Source organism: Lycium ferocissimum, chromosome 6 (genome assembly GCF_029784015.1).
Source record: "Lycium ferocissimum isolate CSIRO_LF1 chromosome 6, AGI_CSIRO_Lferr_CH_V1, whole genome shotgun sequence".
Taxonomy (NCBI): Eukaryota; Viridiplantae; Streptophyta; class Magnoliopsida; order Solanales; family Solanaceae; genus Lycium; species Lycium ferocissimum.
Window position 1 is genome coordinate 68,271,414 of NC_081347.1, and position 20,288 is coordinate 68,291,701.

Consider the following 20,288-nt stretch of genomic DNA (forward strand, 5'->3'; position numbering starts at 1 on the left):
GCAACTATCAATGATGTGGCAATGATGTGGCAATGACATGGCGCGAGTGTAATACACCTCCCATTGTGAGAGTGGTATTATTTTTAGGTGGAAAACAATTAAAACGTAAGTTGTTAAGGGGGGTAAAAAAATAGAAGTTAAGTTTAGTTGCTAAAGTGAGTTTTCATGCCAAGTTCAGGGGTTAAAACATGTCTTTTCTCTAACTTCTATAAAGATCAATCTTTTTATCAAGTGTAATTTCAATATTAAAGTACATTAATTTATTCAAGAAACACTAATCTCCAACATAACCACATTTTGTATACCATAATAGCTCATTAAAACACTAAAACTCTAGCATTTCTTCATACATAAAATCAGAATATACTACTGTGGCATCCCATTGATGATAGATCATACATGTTTAATAAAAACAAAGGTCCGTAGTAGGTAGTAGAGAAGTCTAATATAAAATTTTATGTCATTGTGTATATCAATTCATTAAACTTCTGTTTTATACAGTATTGCTATCTTAGCCTTGATTTTGTGACAATATAACCATTGATCTCAAAGTTTACAACGTACTAAAGCAAGTTGGAGTATTCTTTGACATTATATATGTCTAAAAAGTTGTGTTCCATCTTTCTTTAAGTTTGCTTGGCTTCGAAGAGATGGTATATTTTTCTGATATAATTTCCTTTCATGTGATCTGAGGATTACTTCATCCCTTTTTAACATCCTCACTCACCATGATTTTCTCACTTATTAACCAGTGCATTTGGAGGTCGATGCGGGATAATGACCAGTCTATCTCTTCTCGCATATTATCTTCGACGTGTGTTACTTAATTACACCTTCCAACGAAGGTGATCATTTTTAATCTTATCTAATTTTGTCTGACAACGTACAACACATACATCTTAGCATTTGCATCTCTAGGATACTCATTTTGTGAAAGTTAGGACATTAGCAACCCGACATACATTTTCATATAGCATGATGGTCTTATACTTGTTCTATAGAACTTGTATATCACATTGATATATAAGCATCCTTCTATTACATAATACTTGTATCACTTTTCCATTTCTACCATCCAATTTTGTTTATATGTGTAACATTTTCATCTAGCATTTCATTCTCTTAGAACTACTACCCTAGAGACCAAATATATGAATTGTTTGAGTTTAGGCACCACAATCCCATCTAATCTCGCTTCAACCTCACTCTTATTAAATTTGAAGTACATATATCGAATCTTACTTCTGCTCATCCTAAAATCATCACTCTCTACAATGCTTCTCCTAATACTTAGTCTAACACTAAAAATTGTTTGAACAGCCATGCTACTCCAACCGCTCTAAGACATTTTCAAACTTTTATCAGAATACTATATGGACCACAACTTTTCTACGTATATTTTTCATGATATTTTTTTCCTCTACTAACTTCACTCTATCACAAATTGTAACTAAGGTTTCTATCGTGCATATTTGAATGGGGATCAAAATATTATTCTCGAGTTGAACAATTAGGGCCCGTTTGGTCAGGGATAATTTTCACTTCATTTTTTCGAAATAGTATTCCGGAATTATTTTTGCACATAGAATTGTTATAATTTTTTGGAATTCAACTTAAAGTTTAATTTCGAAAATTCCGAAATTCGAAAACTCCAAATATCCGTTTTCACATTTTCACTCCAAATCACTCACAAAAATTCAACTTTTTTCCAAGAACATAATTCCAATTCTCAAATACTACCTTTTTTAAATTTCACATTTTTTTATGTTCAAACATCCACTTAATCAAACAAGCTGGAAAAAAAACTCCCTCCGTTTCAAAATGTTTTGTCTGGTTTTGAGTCTTTGACTTGGTACGGAGTTTAAGAAAGTAAAAAAGACTTTTGAATCTACTGGTGTTAAATCAAAGATATGTTGAATGTGCCAAAATGTTCTTTAATCTTGTGATCTTAAACATGCCATGTGTAAAGTTAAAATTAAATTTGCCAAAAAAAGAAAGAGACATTTTCTTTAAGCGAACTAAAAAGGAAAGTAAGACGAACATTTTGAAACAGATGAACTAATGAAAACAAAAAAGAAAGGGTCAAAAATTCCCCTCAACTTTGGAAAAAGGGATAAAAATATTCTTCGTTACGAATTTGGGTAAAAAATACCCCTCCCGTCATTAAAGTTTTCAAATATACTCGTGTCTTAACGGAAAACTGAGAATTTTCAAAATAACCCAATTTCATTTTTTAAACCTGCTTCAACTAAAATTTCAAGCATAGTTATTGTTGTTGTATAACATCTTCATCTATTATTTCATTCTCATAGAACAGCTAGCCTAGAGGCCAAATACATGAATTGTCTGCATGTAGACACCACAATTCCGTCTGATCTAACTTTAGCCTCACTCGATCTTATACAAATTAAACTTGCAATGTATATATCCAGTCTTCCTTCTTATCCTACAATCATCACTCACTACAATGTTTCAACACTTCTTAGCATACCATTAAATAATTTGATAAGTCATGCTACTCCAACCTCTTCTAGACATTTCTAAACCTTCATATGAATATCATTTGGACAAAAGCTTTTCTACTCCACATATTTTTCATGATATTTTTTTATGGGAAAGGGTGCAAATATACCTCTTAACTTTGCGATTTAGAGTAGATATACCCCTCGTTATAAAAGTGGTGTATATATACCCCTACCGTTACAAAATGGTGCAAATATACCCCTGCCGTTACAAAATGGTGCAAATATACCCTTTTCGCTGATGAGATTTTCTTTTAAAAATCATTTAGGTTATTTTTTAATTATAAAAAATGTCACGTCACTTTAAAAAAAAAGTCTACCCATTTTTTTGTAGTAGACATACTTTTCTAAAGCCACATAGTAATTTTTTTTCTGCTTGGTCGGACCTGGTTCGTTTAAAAAAATATCTCCTTGGCTTTAAAGAAATAAAATAAGTCTACCCATTTTTTTAACGAACCAGGTCCGACCCACCAGAAAAAAAATTACTATGTGGCTTTAGAAAAGTATGTCTACTAAAAAAAATGGGTAGACTTTTTTTTAAAGTCATGTGACATTTTTTATAATTAAAAAATAACTTAAATGATTTTTTTTTAAATCCCGTCAGCGAAAAGGGTATATTTGCATCATTTTGTAACTATGAGGGGTATATTTGCACCATTTTGTAAACGGAGTATATATATACCACTTTTGTAACGAGGGGTATATATACTCTAAATCGCAAAGTTAAGGGATATATTTGCACCTTTGCCCCTTTTTTATTTACCTCAACAAACTTAACTCAATCAAGTTGTTACTAAATGTTTATCGTACTCATTTGTATAAAGATTCAAGATATTATTCTCATAAGTCGAGTCAAACAATTGAAAACCAAAAAGAATCAAAAAATGAAAATGGAGAAGAAAAAAAAGGGATATTTTAAAAAACATGCAACTTGTGAAGATATTTATGCTACGTAGCCCAATATATAATGTTTTAATATAACATTATGCTTGGGGAGAAAGCATTATACATAATGTATCAGCCTTGTATAACTACTATTATTAATAATAGGCTAGAAGCTCTCAAGGGTATTGTCGGAATTTAGAATTTTTGGTTCTTTACAGATACTGTACCAGATTGCTTTATAGATGTACTTTTGCACTCTTGGACAAAAACACCACTCCATGTTCTATTAATTACATGTGTCAGCCAAAAAATTTAGCTTTTGTACACCGTAGGCCCCATTTACTTTTCCCTGTAGGTGGTTGGATTTTCTTGCACACTTGTGGACCCAATCTCTTGTTTTGCCTATCAATTTCATTTCTCTTTACTGTTGTGTGCCTGACAAGTATGAAAAAAAAATTACTTTTTGGTATTTAACTAATCATGTGTAATTAGAGTATTCAAGTGTTAGCCTCTGTCCGTATTTGATTTTCACTTCAATTATAAATTTTGTGCATCATATACTTTATATGATAATTGATTTTTTTCCTTGAAATTTAGTGCACAAAAAGTTATAAATGTTAGTTTATACATGTATTAGTAGAGACATTTTAAACAAGTTACCGAGAATTAATATGTCTAACTTAATAATCTAAATTCTAAAAGCTCCTCATATAATTGGAAAGGTTGTCGCGTTCATTAAGCCAATACACAGTATAACTAATCTCCTCCATTGTTCAAATTGTATGATTTTACAATTACTACTGTATAATTGAAATTATTGGTTCTGAAAATGTTAAATTTACTAATTTTCGCATCGCAAAAAAGAAAAATTAAAACAGAAATTGAAAAAAGGAATCACATAATATGAATTATTTTGGTTTTTCTTTGTTTTCTTGATGAAAACGTATCGTTAATATTATTCTCATTGAGCAAAATAAAAAATTGCAAGTAAATAAAAAATTATGTAGGACTACAAAAATATAAAAAATGGAGCATTATGTGCAGTTGTGCCCATGTTTTTAAATATTTTCTAAATATTTTGAATTGTTAACCATTACTTATAGTATTTTTTATGTGGTTTCTAAATATGTAATAACAATTTAAAAAAATTAAAGATTCTAAGTCTGAATTCACACCAAACATTAGTTAGTTTGACTCTCGTAATCCGAAACATGACAATTTTTTTGAAACGGAGGGAGTATCATTTACTAATATTCTTGTAGGATCATTAGGTTAATTTGTGTAAAATTTTAAAGGAAGGTTATAAATATTATAGAATAGATTTGAAGTTATTGGAATTTTTTGTTGTTGTGTTAGATGATTCTAGAAGATGAAATCACGAGTTTTGTTAATATATGTGAAAATACAATACATTATTAAAATTTTAAATGAGTTCAAGATAAACGCAAAATGAGTTTGAAGTAGGGCGGAGCTAGAGTGTCAACAACGGTTTCTATCAAACCCAGTAGCTTTGCTTCACAAACTTTGTATTTAAACGATAAATTATTAATTTAATACTGAATAACTTAAAAAATAAGAATTCAGAACCCATAAATTTCAAACGTTGGCTCTACATCTGAATTAAAGTAAATAATTTCATTAACATTGAAAGTAAAAATGTTTAAGAGTAAGCCCGGGCCTCATGAAACTAGTGGAGTGAATATATTCAAAAAAAGGGCAATTTGCACGATTGAGCAATTGAGCAACACCCTCTTGTCATCGGAATTCAACTTGAAGTTGAATTTCAAAATATTTCGGAATTCGAAAAACTCTAAATACATGTTTTCGCATTTATACTCTAAATCAGTCACAAAAATTCAGCATTTTTCCAAATTATATTCATGTCCAAACATAATTTCAATTTTCAAATACTACCTTTTTAAATTTCACATTTTTTATGTCAAAACATCCACTTTATCAAACAAAATACTCCTTCTGTTTCAAAATGTTTGTCTGGTTTTGAGTTTTAACTTGGCACGGAGTTTAAGAAAGTAAAGAAAACTTTTGAAACTATTGGTCTTAAATCAAAAAATATATTGAATGTACCAATATCCTTTAATCTTGTGGTCTTAAACATGCCACGTGAAAAGTTGAAATTTAAAGTTGCCAAAAAAGGAAAGAGACATTCTTTTTGAAACAGACTAAAAAAAGAGTACGACAAACATTTTGAAACAGATAAACTAATGAAAACAAAAAGGGAAGATATTTTTAAAAAAGGGTGGTTTAAAAAATGAAATCGGGTTATTTTGGGGATTTGAGAATTCTGTTAAGATAAGGATATTTTGAAAACTTCAATGACAAAGGAGTCTTATTGACCCATATTCGTAATGAAGATATTTTTAGCGCTTTTTCCAAAATAGAGAAGCATTTTTGACCCTTTCCCCAACAAAAAACCCCATAACTCACGTCTCACGAACCGCCTCTTCGGGTCAACCCGATCCAAAAATAAAACCCCATCACTCACCTCCATCTCTATCTCTATGTTTTATTTATTTATTAAAACATAGAGATTATAGTATTCTTACATACCTCATTAACATTACTGAAAAGATGTTATCTCATCAACCGTTGTATTCCATCCATGCCTGCTACGATTGTTTTCTCGTCTTGCCCTTTTGATTCACATTCTAATTCGTATTCTCCGTAAAATTATAGTGTAAAATATCCTTAAGATTGTTGGAAATCTTACGGAAAATACTTGATCACGAACCTTGTCGAAATGTACTTGATCACGAACCTTGCAGGAAATTCTTGAAAGCTTGATGCATGTCAATTAAGACACTATCCTTAAGGATATTTCACTCGGTATGAGTGTATCCTCAGGATTCAACAAGCTTTTCTAATGTAAAACTAGGAGCCAGAAGTTAACAAAGATTAAATAATATAAAACCCAGCAAAAGAAAATATGAGAAGAAGAAAGAGATTTGTTCTTCATTTTTTACTATTCACAATATGACCACACAAGATCACACATATAAGCCAAAGAGATGATTTCTTAATCTGCTAAAATCCCAAAGTATTTAAGAGGAGTTAAAAGCCATAAAGGCCAATTGGCCATGAAGCTAACCATTTTAATTGTAAGAGAGACGTTGGGCAACAATAATAGTTGACCAAAAAGATTTGATAGAAATTAGGGAAATTAATGAAATAATATCTATTCTTTTTGAGATATTAATATTATTTTTCAACACATATTAAACGAATTTCAATACAAATACAAGGTATAAGTGTTACTGAATTATGCCGAATCCATATTATTACTGTGGCTCGGCCCCTGGTTCCAAGTGTTGCAGTGCAACTTCAAATTCTTGATACCAACTCAAAGGAAACATATTCAAAAGTATCTGTAATTGTTATCAGACTTTTTTGGTTGTGAGTAAAGAGTATTAAAAAAAAAAATTGTGACAGATTAAAAGATCTTTCATATATAAAATAACATTAATCAGAATACTTAACCATGCCATTACAAGAAAGTACATCAACTGAAAGTGAAAGAATCAGAAATACAGAAAACCATAGAGAAAACTAAATAAGCCCCTTCTCTAGGAGAAACACTCTTTCTTTAAGGGGTAATGTACACAGTGAAGTGTGTAATTGTTTCAACACCATCAGTTGTATGTTGATCCACATGTGGCATAGTCTCAATTGTAGCATACCCTTTTGCATTCTCATACTTCCCAGTACCTCCAATGATAGCAATGTGAGAAATCGGTGTCGCGGTCCTGTGAATTCCAAAGAAGCTGATAGTATCATCCACTTCATGTTCATGTCCATGGAACAGAGTTGTCAATGCTAGCGTGTGGCTCGTCCCATCGGACGAGCTTGTCAGGTAACATCCTTGTGCTCTACCAAGAATTGATGATCCTAATTCGTGCCCCTCAGTTATTTCGTTGTCCACGACAGTTATGGATCCGAACATGAGCTGCTGAAGGGAAAGACCATTAGGAAGTTGCCCGGCTGTGACAAAAGGTTGGTTGTCCTCGCTTTCGACGATGTTGTTGTTGCCCGTGTTTTGGAGGACGGTGGTGGATTGTTGTTGTCCGTTTAGTCCTGCTAGGAAAGGGTAGTTGTTGTTGTTGACGATGTCGTTGATGTTGTTGAGGGGAACTCCACCGTCAAGTGGGAAGATGGCGTCGTTGGCCTTGGAGAAAGGTAAATTGTTGGCATCCGAGCTGGCTATGATTCCAGTAACTACACGTCCTGAAGGGTGTGTACCACCGAGAATGTCATGCATGAAGAAGGAGAATTTTGAGTGGTCCAAAACAGATTTGCCACAGTGGCACCGACACAAATGCTGCTCCTGGTGCCACATTGGCAACTCGGTGTCTGCTCCGAGTTATCTGTTGTCGCATCGCCAATGAGCCACTGGAGCAGCAGGGGCGACTACAGGGGCCGTGTCTGGCTCAGGTTCGGTTGGCAAATCCGCTGAAGGTGCTATTGGAACGGTGGGGGCGGGCTCAGGTTCGACTGGAGAAACAGCTGAAGGAGCCACCGTGGTTGCAGGAGTAGAAAAATCATCATCTATACGTGCCTCGTCCGAATCAGGAGTGTTGACTGTGGCCGGGAAGTGGCCACTTGGCAATGTGGTGGCGGGGGCCACCACAGGAGCCCCAATGGGTTCATCTGAGCTCACTTCGTCAAGGATTCTTGCTGAATTAGCATAGTCAAATGAGAATGCTAATAGCAAAATGCAGAAGGTGGCTTGAAAATATTTGACCATTTTTGTTTGTTGCTTTGATGATTGATGAGAAGAAGCAAATGAAGAATTAAGCTTAAGCAGATGCTTGGATGATGAGGAAAGAATGTAGGCTAATTGGGTATAAATAGTTTGGTTACTTCCTATTAAGGGGAGCTGATGAAATGGTTTGGGTGAAGTTTTTAGTTGCAAAACACATAATCATTACAAAAGTTTTAAGGCATCATTTTTGTTGAACCTACTCCGTTAATGCTTTTGGTTGATCATTTTGGCAGTAGTAGTATATTATCATCATACTACTTGAGAAATAGGGAGGAGTTAACAAATTCGAACCATGACTAGATCCCATCGAAAAAAAGGTCTAAAAATTTACGATTTGCTAATTGCTATTTATGCTAAAGGAATTTGTATTTTACTATTAAAAAGGAGTTCCAATTGCTAGTGAAGAAGGGACTCCAGCATCAGAAAAAAATTAATCCACATTAGGTATTTATATCAAATTCATACTCATACTTCGTATCAGTTCATTATAATTAATTGACAAACTCATTGACTTGGCGTAAGTATCGGGGGTCAGTTTAATTTTTTCATTCTGGCATCTCCAAGAATTGCAAAAAGAGCTACTACTTTTTATTTCTTTTTCAGTAGATTTTTGAGAACGAAGTTAAAAATGGGAAAAGCTCAACTACTGTTTAATATGAGTTGGAGTTGTTAATGGCTTAATGGAAGTGGTTTACTAGTAGACTTAACAAAAGTGCATCTTATACTAGTTGTTTATTGTATCTAAAACCTAGCCTAATGTTGAGTAGAAAGAAAAATAAACAATAGTAGAAAATTAAACAACCATTTGATCTCGATAGATTTGATTTAGTATATGAATATGGATTGTCATAAATTCAAAATATTATTTATCTAACTTCTAAAACTACATTGGCATGATAGTTGGTGAGTAAATTTGTGAAGCTTGTTTCACCATTAATTTTTTAAAAGTTCTCACCGATTAACTTCTACAAAGATCAATCTTTTTATCGAGTGTAAGTTCAATATTAAAGTACTTTTACATTAATTTATTCAAGAAACACTAATCTCCAAAGATACCCATTTTGGATACCATAATAGCTCATTGAAACACTAGGGGTCATTTGGTAGGAGGGATAGGATGGGCTGGATTATTAATCCAATGGGATCGAAATTAATCCTATGTTTGGTTGATGGGATTACTTTTTGATATCCCATCCAATCCCATGTAGATGGGATAAAAGGTGGGATTAGTAATCCCTCAGAAAGGGTAGAATTAGTAATCCAATCTTGTCCCAACCAATCCCATCTACATGGGATTACTTATCCTCCTACCAAAATCAGAATAAACTACTGTGGCATCCTATTGGTGATAGACCATACATGTTTAATAGAAACAAAGATCCGTAGTAGGTAATAGAGAAGTCTAATATAAAATTTATGTCATTGTGTATATCAATTCATTAAACTTCTGTTTTATACAGTATTGCTATCTTAGCCTTGATTTTGTAACAATATAACCATTGATCTCAAAGTTTATAACGTACTAAAGCAAGTTGGAGTATTCTTTGACATTATATGTGTCCAAAAAATTGAGGTCCATCTTTTTTTAAGTTTGCTTGGCTTCCAAGAGATGGTATATTTTTCGATATAATTTCCTTTCATGTGATCTGAGGGTATATCCTCATTCACCATGATTTTATCACTTATTAACCGATGCATTTGGAGGTCGATGCGGGATAATGACCCATCTATATGCATTTGGAGGTCGATGCGGGATAACGACCAATCTATCTCTTCTCGCATATTATCTTCAACGTATGATACTTACACCTTTCAACGAAGGTGATCAATCATTTTTAATCTTATCTAATTTTGTATGACAACGTACAACACATCCATCTTAGCATTTGCATCTCCAGACTACTCATTTTGTGAAAGTTTGGACATTAGCAAGCCGACATATATTTTCATATAACATGACGGTCTTATATTGTTCTATAGAACTTGTATATCACATTGGTATATAAGATCCTTCTATCACATAATTTTTGTATCACTCTCCTTTCAACTATCCAATTTTGTCTATATCTGTAACATTTTCACATAACATTTCATTCTCGTAGAACTACTGGCCTAGAGACCAAATATACGAATTGTTTGAGTTTAGGCACCACAATCCCATCTAATCTCCCTTCAACTTCACTCTTATTAAACTTGAAATACATATATCTAATCTTACTTCTACTTATCCTAAAATCATCAGGGAACAATGCTTCTCCTAATACTTCCTAGTGTAACACTAAATTGTTTGATTAGCCATGCTACTACTCCTACCGCTCCAAGAAATTTTCAATTTTTTATCAGAATACAGGACCACAACATCTCTACTTACTTTTTCATGATATCTTTTTTCCTCTACTAACTTAACTCTATCAAATTGTAACTAAAGGTTTCTATCGCACAAATTTGAATGGGGATCAAAATATTATTGTCGAATTGAACAATTAGGGCCCGTTTGGTCAGGGCTAATTACCCCTAAACTTTGGCCGAAGTTGCTACGACACACCTTATCTTTTCGGGGGTCCGATTACCCCCTGAATTTGTTTAAAACGGAATAGTTACCACCGTGAAACTGGATATCTACTTTCTCATGGGAGAGTGACATATACTCTCCTTGCCACATGTATATTTACTTATTTTCTGGTTTTTTTAATTCGTTTCGCTTACGTGGCATTTTTTAAAAAAATTTGAAAATTGAATTTTCTTTTAAAAAAACTCTGAAAATTTGATTTTTATAAATCCATTTAAAAAAAAAAAACTGAAAACATGGATCTTTTTTAAAATATGGAAAACTTGATTATTTTTTTAAAATGTCTTAAAAAATCTAGATTTTCATGATTTCATTTTCTTAGGACACTTTTATTTTTCAAATAAAATCTGGATTATAATTTTAAAAAATCTGGAAAAAGTATTTTTTCTTGTCAAAATGTGAAAAAACTAAATTTTTATAAAATGTGGAAAGCCTGTTTTTCAAACTAAATCTGGAAAACTAGATTTTTTTGATATATAGAAAAAAAAAATCAGTTTTCTAGATTTAAACCAGATTTTTTAATAAGAAAACTCAGTTTTCCAGATTTATTTTCTAAAAAAAAATGGATTTTTCATATTTTTTAAAAACAATTCATTTTTCCATATTTTAAGAAAATACAGATTTTTAATTAAAAAAAAAAAAGTTTTCCACATTTAAAAAAAAAACAGTTTAGAAAAAACGTTAAGCTTTAATGATATTAGGTGTAATTAAATGTGAAGTACTCAATTAAAAAAATGACACATGTCAGATTTTATGCTTCTCACTCTCCTAAAGAGAGTGAAATACACTCTCCTTGCCATGTCAGCGCTTAGGGTGGTAAATTATTCCGTTTTAAAAAAGTTCAGGGGGTAATAGGACCTCTGGAAATGTAAGGTGTGTCCAAGCAATTTAGGCCAAAGTTTAGGGGGGTAACAGTGCCTTATCCCTTTTTTTTTTCGAAACTAGTATTCCGAAATTATTTTTGCACATAGAATTGTTATAATTTATTGGAGTTCCACTTGAAGTTTAATTTCGGAAATTTCGAAATTCGAAAAACTCTAAATACCCGTTTTCACATTTTCACTCCAAATCACTCACAAAAATTCAACTTTTTTCCAAGAACATAATTTTAATTTTCAAATACCATTTTCCAAATACTACCTTTTTAAAAAAAATCACATTTTAAAAAATTGATATTTTTTATGTCCAAACATCCACTTAGTCAAACAAGCTAGAATAAAAAATTACTCCTTCCGTTTTAAATGTTTGTCTGTTTTTGAGTTTTGACTTGACACAAGATTTAAGAAAGTAAAGAACACTTTTAAATCTACTACTAGTTTTACATCAGAGCTATGTTGAATGTATCAAAATATCTGTTAATCTTATGGTCTTAAACATGTCACGTAAAAAGTTGAAATTAAAGAGTCGTCAAAAAAATAAAGAAACATTTTTTTTTAAACGGAATAAAAAGAAAAGTAAAACAAACATTTTGAAACAAATAAACTAATGAAAACAAAAAAGGGAAGATATTTTTTAAAAAGGGTTTAAAAACTGAAATCGGATTATTTTGGAGGATTTGGAAATTTCCATTAAGACATGAGTATATTTAAGAACTTTAATAACGAGCGAATATTTTTTACCCAAATTAGTAACGGAAGATATTTTTAGCCCGTTTTCCCTTGCCAAAAAAACCCATCACTCACGAACCGCCTCTTCGGGCCAACCCGGTCCAAAAATAAAACCCCAATCACTCACCTCCATTTTTCACACGCACACACTCGCACTCTCCTCTAGGGTTTAAGCAAAAAGCACTTCATTTCCCAATCTACTCCTCAAAAAACCCTAAATCCCCAAATTTGAACTAGGGTTTTACCACAATGTATCTCTACAGTTTAACTCTCCAAAAACCCACCGGAATACTCTGCGCCATCAACGGCAGTTTCTCCGGCGGAAAATTACAAGAAATCGTCGTGGCACGTGGCAAAGTATTAGACCTAATCCGACCCGATGATAACGGTAAGCTTCAAACCTTATTATCCGTTGAAATATTCGGATCTATACGTTCTTTAGCTCAATTTCGGTTAACAGGTGCACAAAAAGATTATATCGTAGTCGGGTCGGATTCGGGTCGGATAGTTATATTAGAATATAATAAAGAAAAGAACTGTTTTGATAAAGTACATCAGGAGACTTTTGGGAAATCAGGTTGTAGACGGATAGTTCCGGGTCAGTATTTGGGTATTGACCCGAAAGGTAGAGCTGTTATGATTGGTGCTTGTGAGAAACAGAAATTAGTTTATGTATTGAATAGGGATACTGCTGCTAGGTTAACGATTTCGTCGCCATTAGAAGCACATAAGAGCCATACGATTACGTTTTCGATATGTGGGGTTGATTGTGGTTTTGATAACCCGATATTCGCTGCGATTGAGCTGGATTACGCGGAGGCGGATCAAGATCCGACGGGTCAAGCTGCGAACGAGGCGCAGAAGCATTTGACGTTTTATGAGTTGGATTTGGGGCTTAATCATGTTTCGAGGAAGTGGTCTGAGCAGGTTGATAATGGTGCGAATTTGCTCGTGACGGTTCCCGGTGGTGGGGATGGTCCGAGTGGTGTGCTTGTTTGTGCGGAGAATTTTGTTATTTATAAGAATCAGGGACATCCTGATGTTCGGGCTGTTATTCCGAGGAGGGTAGATTTGCCAGCGGAACGTGGGGTTTTGATTGTTTCGGCTGCTATGCATAAGCAGAAGTCGATGTTTTTCTTTCTTCTGCAAACCGAGTATGGAGATATTTTTAAGGTGACGTTGGATCATGATAATGACAGGGTTAAGGAGTTAAAGATCAAGTATTTTGATACGATTCCGGTCAGTTCTTCTCTGTGTGTGATGAAGTCGGGGTTTCTGTTTGCTTCGTCAGAGTTTGGGAATCATGCGTTGTATCAGTTTCAGGCGATAGGAGATGACCCGGATGTCGAAGCTTCATCATCGACGTTAATGGAAACTGAAGAAGGTTTTCAGCCTGTATTTTTCCAGCCAAGAAAGCTGAAGAATCTTGTTAGGATCGATCAGGTTGAGAGCTTGATGCCAATCATGGATATGAAAATTGTGAATCTTTTCGAGGAGGAAACTCCACAAATATTTTCGCTTTGTGGGAGGGGTCCTCGGTCTTCATTGCGCATACTTAGGCCAGGTTTAGCTGTTAGTGAAATGGCTGTGTCACAGCTTCCTGGTGTTCCAAGTGCTGTCTGGACTGTGAAAAAGAATGTTAATGATGAGTTTGATGCCTACATTGTTGTCTCTTTCGCGAATGCAACTCTTGTGCTTTCTATTGGTGAGACAGTTGAAGAAGTTAGTGACAGTGGGTTTCTTGATACTACTCCATCTCTTGCTGTTTCATTGATCGGTGATGATTCGTTGATGCAAGTTCATCCCAGTGGAATAAGGCATATTAGAGAAGATGGTCGTATTAATGAATGGAGAACTCCTGGAAAGAGAACTATTGTCAAGGTTGGATCGAATAGACTTCAAGTGGTAATTGCACTAAGTGGAGGGGAGCTGATATATTTTGAAGTGGATATGACTGGCCAGTTGATGGAAGTCGAGAAGCATGAGATGTCAGGTGATGTAGCTTGTCTGGACATTGCCCCTGTTCCTGAGGGAAGACAAAGGTCCCGTTTCCTTGCAGTTGGATCATATGATAACACTATTCGTATCTTGTCGTTGGACCCTGACGACTGTATGCAGGTTCTGAGCCTTCAAAGTGTATCTTCACCGCCAGAGTCTCTCCTTTTTCTTGAAGTTCAGGCCTCTGTTGGTGGAGAGGATGGTGCAGATCACCCTGCCAGCCTTTTCCTTAATGCTGGTTTACAAAATGGGGTTTTATTCAGGACTGTGGTGGATATGATAACTGGGCAGCTTTCAGATGCACGTTCACGTTTCTTGGGGCTTAGGGCCCCTAAGCTCTTTTCCATTGTTGTAAGAGGACGGCGTGCTATGCTCTGTTTGTCAAGTAGACCATGGCTAGGTTATATACACCAAGGACATTTTCTTTTGACACCTTTGTCATATGAGACTCTAGAATTTGCAGCCTCGTTTTCATCCGATCAATGTGCAGAAGGTGTGGTAGCGGTTGCTGGGGATGCATTGAGGGTCTTCACGATAGAGAGATTGGGTGAGACTTTCAATGAAACAGCTATACCTTTAAGGTATACACCAAGAAGGTTTGTTCTTCAACCCAAACGGAAGATGGTGATAATGATTGAGAGTGACCAGGGAGCATATACTGCAGAAGAGCGTGAAGCTGCCAAAAAAGAGTGCTTCGAGACAGCTGGGAATGGTGAAAATGGAAATGCAGAACAAATGGAGAATGGCGAAGATGAGGATGGTAATGATCCACTATCTGATGAACAATATGGTTATCCTAAATCGGAATCGGGAAGATGGGTTTCCTGTATCAGAGTCCTTGATCCAAGGACAACACAAACCACTTGTCTGCTAGAGCTTCAGGATAATGAGGCTGCATTTAGCATATGCACTGTTAATTTCCATGACAAGGAGCATGGAGCTCTGTTAGCTGTTGGTACTGCCAAGGGCCTTCAGTTTTGGCCCAAAAAGTCGTTCGAAGCAGCATACATTCATATATACAAATTTAAAGAAGATGGGAAGGTCCTAGAGCTTTTGCACAAGACACAGGTAGATGGTGTGCCTCTTGCACTATGTCAGTTCCAAGGAAGGTTACTGGCTGGTATTGGGTCTGTCCTTAGGTTGTATGATTTGGGGAAGAAAAGACTGCTCCGAAAATGTGAGAACAAGCTATTCCCCAACTCAATCACAGCTATCCATACCTATCGTGATCGGATTTATGTTGGTGACATGCAAGAGGTATGGTCATTGTAAAATATTCTGCTTTATACGTAATTGCTGTAGTAATTTACGTACCCTCTGGATACTATTTATTTGATGTAAATTGTAGCTGAGAAGTGTCCTGCGTTCTAGTCTAAAGACATAGTTTGAATCTAATGACTGGGTTGGGGAAAAAGAATCTAATGACTAGCATCGATGATTGAGTATTAATTGAAATTGCGGCTATAGAAATGGTTGGAGGAAATGTTACTAAGTATGAAATGATTTATAGCGTTTAGAACATTCTGCATTAAATTGAATAACCTCATAAAACTAATTAAGTTCTTATATTCAAATAGCCTGAAAATGATATCCGTTTGCTATGTGACCGAAGTTTTTTAATTATAAATCAAAATTGCCACATAGCATAACTATTTGAAAGTTTCTTTTCCCCTGCACTGGAGTAGCACAATGAAGCTTGGCTGCATGATTATATGTTGTTAGCCAACTTGCTAATTACATCTATAGTTACCTGTGATTTTTCTTCTGATAATACTAATTTACTACAGAGTGACTGAATTGGCCGTTTAAACCTATAGAAAGTAGACTGATGGATGGGTTAGATAATTTCTAATAGGAACAGTTCTTCGGATTTCTTAAAAAATAGTCTTCTTTGATGTCATATTTTATGAAGTTTGATAACTAATCTGCTCCAATTGTTCACTTCTTGCAGTCATTCCACTACTGTAAGTATAGACGTGACGAAAATCAACTGTACATATTTGCTGATGACACGGTTCCGAGATGGCTAACAGCAGCACAGCATGTAGATTTTGACACTGTGGCTGGAGCTGATAAGTTCGGGAATATCTACTTTGTGCGATTACCTCAGGACGTCTCAGATGAGATCGAAGAAGATCCTACTGGTGGAAAAATAAAATGGGAGCAGGGGAAGCTGAATGGTGCCCCAAACAAGGTTGAGGAGATAGTGCAATTTCATGTTGGTGATGTGGTCTCTTGCTTGCAAAGGGCATCACTTATTCCAGGAGGGGGCGAATGCATAATCTACGGTACTGTGATGGGAAGCGTCGGGGCAATGCTTCCATTTACCTCGAGGGATGACGTTGACTTCTTCTCTCATTTGGAGATGCATCTGAGGCAGGAGTTCCCACCTTTATGTGGCAGGGATCACATGGCCTATAGATCTGCCTACTTCCCCGTTAAGGTAGGCTTGTACTTGCTCAATCAGCGATTTCCTTGATGTTCCAACGCGAAAGGTTCTAGTTACCTACTTAGTTTGACATCCTGATAGGCAGCAGAGGTGCACTAGTGTAGTAAATGAATTACTTTTGAAGCTAACTTTGACGCTGAAGTGTAACTGGGGTTTGTCTTTAGCTACTTTACAAAACTTGGTTGGTAGGAAGGTAAATTAAAATGTTTTTAACACATTAAAATCTCTACTTATTGCAGAAAACAAAAAAAAAACAAAAAAAGTTTGATCATCAAATCCTTGACCAATTTTGGAACAAAAAACGTGCTTGTGCTACATGAATTATAAGTGGTTGCATCCTTCAGGCTTATCCTGATAAGTGCAACTTTGTTATGCTTGGATATGTCTTATAATTTTTGACAATGAACTATTTAGTGGGCTTTGTGAATATTCACGTTTTCTTGATTTCACTATTTTGAAGTGTTGTACATGCTAGGGGTGGGCGTTCGGTTCTTCGGTTTGGTTTTTTCAAACCTCGGTTCGGTTCTTCGGTTTTTGGTTATGGAAAAGTGTGTACCGAACACTAATTTGGTTCGGCTTTTCTCAAGTTCGGTTCGGTTTTTCTAATTCAGTTTTTCAGTTCTTTATTTCTGTTTTTTAGTATGATTAATCTCGCTATTTATGTCGAAATCAACAATAATACAACATTTACTCTGTAGCAGCAAGAAATCAACATTGTGCACTGCTACTTGTTTGAAAATGTGCAGCCATAGTATATATAAAATCAGCTGCTGCCTGCTTGTGTCTATGAGATTCCATTGTATTCTTGCAATCCTCACTTGCAGTTCCATTTGTTAAAGAAAAAGAGAGCATTTAACTTCCCCATACATGTATCCATGTTGACTCACCAAACATACTATGCCTGCTATACAACTTCGCGCTAATGTAGGAAAATAATTGAATGTGCAGCACACATTTCTGTTTAACCGAAGAACCAGAAAACTGGGACCCCAAAACCGAAAACCGAACCGAACACCGAAGTTATAGAATAAATAAAACCGAAACCGAAGAACCGAATTAGTTCGGTTCGGTCCGGTTTTTCAGTTTTCGGTATTTATGCCCACCCCTAGTACATCCTTTGAACAAAAAGGACTCCTGAGTTGCCACAGGGTGTTTCTATGTCTACCCGGCTGATTTTATTGGTAGTTGCATTTTTTATTTGTTTAATTATGCAGTTTTTGTGAAACTGCTACAAGTTTCAGTTTTTACAAATTAACTAGATTACATGGCACCGTGGAGAGTCTATGCTCTTTCCATTTTATATACCTACATCAGTTTAATTGTGCAATCCTTATTTCATGTTGATCATAACAATGAAAAGTTGGAACTATTTTGCAGGATGTGATAGATGGAGACTTGTGTGAACAGTTCCCAACCTTGCCTATGGATATGCAGCGCAAAATTGCAGATGAGTTGGATAGGACACCAGGCGAGATTCTGAAAAAGCTTGAAGAAATAAGAAACAAAATCATTTGAGAACATGTTTAGGCGAAGGTACATTCCCGTCTTTACATATACAGCTTTTGCATGTCAGTCATAGTTGATATTTTGTGGGATAACCGTGTGTCCACGTAAGTCTGCATCCTTCGACTAATCCACCAAGTACTTGTGACCTTCTATCCACACGTGTTAAGTAACTTTTTCCACCAAGACATAGACAGGTGAGAAGTATTTAACTAGGGTACTAGAATCTGGACCTTGTCCCCAAGTTATTATTCCAACTCTTCAGCTGTTAGGCCGCATCTTCGAGGGTTAATCACAATTAATATTGACAATTATCTGCAAGTTTGAAGAGAACTTAGTTTTCAAATCTCAATTACGACACTTGGTGTGAGCTCATGTGCTCCAACCTTGGTAGGCATGATTGTATTGGCAAACTGTGTTTGTGGGCTAAACAAGCTGTTTGGTAGTGTGGTTGAGGTGTGTACAAGTTGTGTCCGAACATCACAGATATCAAAATGGAAAAAGGGGAGAGTTTTAAGTTTAGAAGCTTTCTTCATTTTATTTATGGCTTCGAAACTGAATCAAGTTTTCCTTTTGTGATCAATCAATTCAATGTGTTGTCAATCAATTCTTGCTGCACTTTAAGTGGGCGTTTGGCCATAAAAATTATTCACTTTTTTTCCGGAAATTTTTTTCGCTTTTTTTTACTTTTAGCGTTTTAGCCATAATAATTATTCACTTTTTTCCGGAGTTGTATTCCGAAAACAAGAAAAACTTGTTTTTCAAAAAATTTCAACTTTTTTCACACATGACATTTCACCAAAAACTACAATTTCAAAAACTATGGCCAAACACAACTCCAACTTCAAAAATTCCAAAAAAAAGTGAAAAAGTTTTTGGTATTTATGGCCAAACGGGCCCTAATAGTACATCAGTATGCCATTTGTTAAGGGATACTGAAACACTTCTATGTGATTGCCAATAATGTCTTGTTCCTCTCTTGGTACATCAACGTGCAATTTGTCTAGGGGCACAAAGGCTTCTATGTGATAGCAAACTGTGTCATGTTTGTTTCTTTTTGGTAATGATCAAACTACTCAAAATCTAATTTTCTTATCTCAAGGTGATGGTTTTAGTCTTAATCAATTTAAGGGACACGTCATGTGGCATAAGAGGAGCATGCTGCAGAGAGCTATGGAAGTTTCATCTGATTTGAGCTTATGTGGATGCAAGAGAAGGGAGGCCAGCATGTAATCCAAGCTATGTTCACTACAGAAGTAGTTGAAAAGGCGTGGAATTAATTATCGCCAGCTTCTCTGTTGTAATTATGCTGTAGCCTAGTCTTTTCAACTGATTCTTGTAGCAAATTACCGGTTAACTTAATTGTGTATTTCCAGTTTGTTTCTGAGAAATGTGGTCACACAATGCAGAGGTTGAATGACTTGCTTTAAATTTGTGGACTAATGATTTACTGCAATAGTGTAGTTAATATCAGTAATTTTGGAGTTCTCTATGTACTTATAAATTAAATTACTAAGAAGCTTTTTCTTTTTGGTCCCAACCCCCAGTCAGAGGATTTATAAATGTTCTCTATAGATGTCTGCACTTGTTATGATATTTAGTGGTGTCCCTTCCATTTGACATACTACTTGGATAATTCTGGCTTGAAAACTATTTCTTTAAAGGTAGGGAAAAAAGGAGTTACTTTTACGACACTGATGCATATTTGTAAATCTGTATTCCTTTTATTCCATTCTATGTGACAGTTCTATTTTTAATTATGTTTCAAAAATGGTGTCTTTTTTATATGTATGAATAATTTAACTTTAAACTTTTCATGTTACCCTTAATGACATGTTTTTATAGTCACAAAAATAAGAACAGAAGTTTTGAACGTCTTTTTTTCCTTTTGATCCTGGAAGTCACAAAAATAAGAACAGAAGTGTGTTTGAACGTCTTTTTTTCCTTTTGATCATTGTTTTGTAAATACAATGGAAGC

General features: G+C 35.0%; 1 protein-coding gene and 1 pseudogene across 3 annotated transcripts; one reads left to right on the forward strand and one right to left on the reverse strand.

Annotated features, from left to right (window-relative positions):
- Window positions 1–6,845: 6,845 nt before the first annotated feature.
- Window positions 6,846–8,226, reverse strand: LOC132060174 (dirigent protein 24-like; annotated as a pseudogene).
- Window positions 8,227–12,482: 4,256 nt separating this feature from the next.
- On the forward strand, window positions 12,483–19,741 carry LOC132060176 (spliceosome-associated protein 130 A). 3 transcript variants are annotated; one of them, XR_009415892.1, is made up of 5 exons: window positions 12,483–15,615; window positions 16,310–16,801; window positions 18,185–18,340; window positions 18,418–18,507; window positions 19,413–19,741. XR_009415892.1 is itself a non-coding variant. In XM_059453077.1 (4 exons), the coding sequence occupies exons 1-3, from the start codon at window positions 12,610–12,612 to the stop codon at window positions 18,320–18,322; spliced, it is 3,636 nt and encodes a 1,211-aa protein (XP_059309060.1). In that variant the 5' UTR covers window positions 12,483–12,609; the 3' UTR covers window positions 18,323–18,340; window positions 19,413–19,741. The 3 variants fall into 3 exon arrangements, 2 of the variants coding, with proteins under 2 accessions (XP_059309060.1, XP_059309062.1); XM_059453077.1 differs by lacking the exon at window positions 18,418–18,507; XM_059453079.1 differs by lacking the exon at window positions 18,418–18,507 and having other exon boundaries at window positions 19,442–19,741.
- The last annotated feature ends 547 nt before the right edge of the window (window positions 19,742–20,288 follow it).